The sequence below is a fragment of the Lipotes vexillifer genome, unplaced genomic scaffold, assembly GCF_000442215.2.
Source record: "Lipotes vexillifer unplaced genomic scaffold, Lipotes_vexillifer_v1.1 scaffold382, whole genome shotgun sequence".
NCBI lineage: Eukaryota > Metazoa > Chordata > Mammalia > Artiodactyla > Lipotidae > Lipotes > Lipotes vexillifer.
The window spans coordinates 4529641-4531958 of record NW_006780611.1 but is presented as its reverse complement, the minus strand read 5'-3'; the positions used below and the strand labels follow the sequence as shown (position 1 = coordinate 4531958).

At 38.0% G+C, this 2318-nt stretch overlaps 1 protein-coding gene across 1 annotated transcript in view; it reads right to left on the bottom strand.

Annotated features, from left to right (window-relative positions):
* Positions 1-2318, bottom strand: part of SMC1B (structural maintenance of chromosomes 1B) — an 86833-nt gene continuing 84515 nt past the window's right edge. Inside the window, exons 24-25 of the mRNA XM_007454089.1 lie at positions 1489-1599; positions 1-117 (exon numbers count right to left, since the gene is read on the bottom strand). Of these exons, the coding sequence (XP_007454151.1) occupies positions 1-117; positions 1489-1599 (228 nt within the window). The remainder of the gene's footprint in view (positions 118-1488; positions 1600-2318) is intronic.

The following is a 2318-nucleotide window of genomic DNA, read 5'->3' as shown; positions in this document are numbered from 1 at the left end:
TTACAGCACAGGGGCATTCTGCATCCTAACGGACCTCCTGCTGCTTTCTCTGTCTTCAGTATCTGGATACTGAGACAGATCTAGGGTCAAAACTCGGCTGAACATGCAGTCATCATGCTGAAATGGAGAGAAGACAGTTAAAAGTCAGTTCCTTTACTTAGGGAATAAGTGCTATTAAATGTAAAATAAGAGCCATTAGTAAGTCTACATTTGCATTTAAAAAGGAACCTCCTTATAGCCACCTAAAAAGGTATTACTTCTCTGCATTTACATCAGCTTTATTTTTTTTTTTGTATTAATCTGGTAAAGGGTACCAGAATATGCCACCCGAAAATATGCCTCTTTTGCATATGGATTGTTTTGAGCCAGAGGCTACTGAAAACCAGCGGATGTAGGAAAAGCTCCAAAAACCAGGCACAGGTTTTCCTTTTGCAGAGGAAGTTTACATTTATGTAAAAGATGACACCCTTTCCACTCTTAACTCTTTTATCAGTGGAGAAGGCACCTCCACCTGCAGAGCAAATCTGACTGAACAGCCCCTGTTCACTGTACTTCTGGTCACCTTCCCATCACTTGCCTCCCCTGCCCAGAAGCCCCAAGACTTTTCCTTATTTTAGCCTAGGATGGTATATAAGTCCAAGTTCTAGCCACCCCTTTGAGTTACTCATTGCTGGGTGTACCCATGTGTGCACACATGATGCACATATCAATAACCTGTTTTTCTCTTGTTAATCTATCTATTGCTGGTCTAATTTACAGGGCCCCAGCCAGAGAACCTGAGTTGGGTAGGAAAAGGTTTTATCCCTCTCCTACTCTGGTAACGAGAACTTCCATTTCTCTCTGGCAGCGTATTTCCAGTGATCCCCTAACGTTAATTAGGCACAGGAAGGGAAATTAATTTTTATCTTAGCTTAAAGGAAAACACAGGAAGCAAAGCCTAACTGTCCAAGAACTGAATGATTTGAATGAGTTGCCCTGCTCCATTAGCTCAGGTAAGTATTTTCGGTGGCTCAAGAAAGGTGTGTTTGAATTCTAGAAGTTACTATACAACTTGGAACTTGTCAATTTCTTCGTTTTTTTTTTTTTTTTTTTCCTTTGTTAGTTTTGGAAGATAAATAGTTCCTTGTTCTACCACAATGCATTTTTTTTTTTGCCTACAACATTCAAACATTACAGAAATATGAAACACAATATCGACAATTTATTCTAAGTTAATATGTACTATTATTTTATAAACAATTATCATACTGTTCTGCAATTTTCGATTTTCTTTTTCACTTAAAATATATCTTAAATTTCTGTGTACTGCCATGGAAAAATATCTGAGTAGTTACTGTTAAGTCTTATTTGATTAAAAAATCATTTAAGCCTATATTTATAAACTGCAGAAATCAAACAGTATCTATAGACTTCACTAGGAACTTATAATTGTGCTGTCAGGACACTCTAAGGTGATTTTATTCCTCTCCCCCATTTACTTATCTTTACCTCTGGATAGATGCCTATCAGTGCATCAGCTTTGCAATATAACTCCTCTTTTAGGGAAATGATTATCATCTGAAACTGTTCCTGAGTCTGCTCTTTGATATAACTTGATACCTGGGAGGGAGCAGAAAGCACACATTTCATCAGTAAAGAAAGGTCTCGTCTCTCGGGGTCTGGAGGACAGTGATTCTGCATGTCTCTGAATCTGCCCATTTTAGGTGACAAGGCGCTTACTTCCCTTTCTGTTAATTCAGTAAATCCACTAAAACTGCAGAAATGGAAATAGCTCAGATTGTAAAATAAGAGGTTAGTAAAAAAAACAATATAAACCTCATTAACTCTATACCTGAAAACTTGGAAGAATATTTAAGAATAAAGCTCTAACTTAAGACACTATCATGTGAATATGAAATCAACCTTTACAACAAGATAAAACTACCACTCAGATATTTTATGAGGGTGAAGAAGGGCTGGTATTTAAACTTCCAACTTCCTATATTGCCAGCAAAGCCTCAGGGTGGGAAAAATATGGCGATTATATATGTATTCCTAATCCATAATCAACTCATTTGGTTAGAGGGGAGCTCAACAGCTCCTTCAGGAGGCTTAATTCCAAGGAATGAGAATAAGAACAACATAGACTGGATAGAAATGGGTCTTGGTGAACAAACTACTCAGAATTTGGAGAATGATAAAGAACTTAGACTCAAACCACAGTTTAACAAGATACTTGCCAACTCCCTGGATCTCTCTGCAATCCCAGAGGGTGTCTTCTCCATGTGTATTGGTCCTGACTGCACCCAAGATACTAAGGACACAAGTTCTGGAAGCAG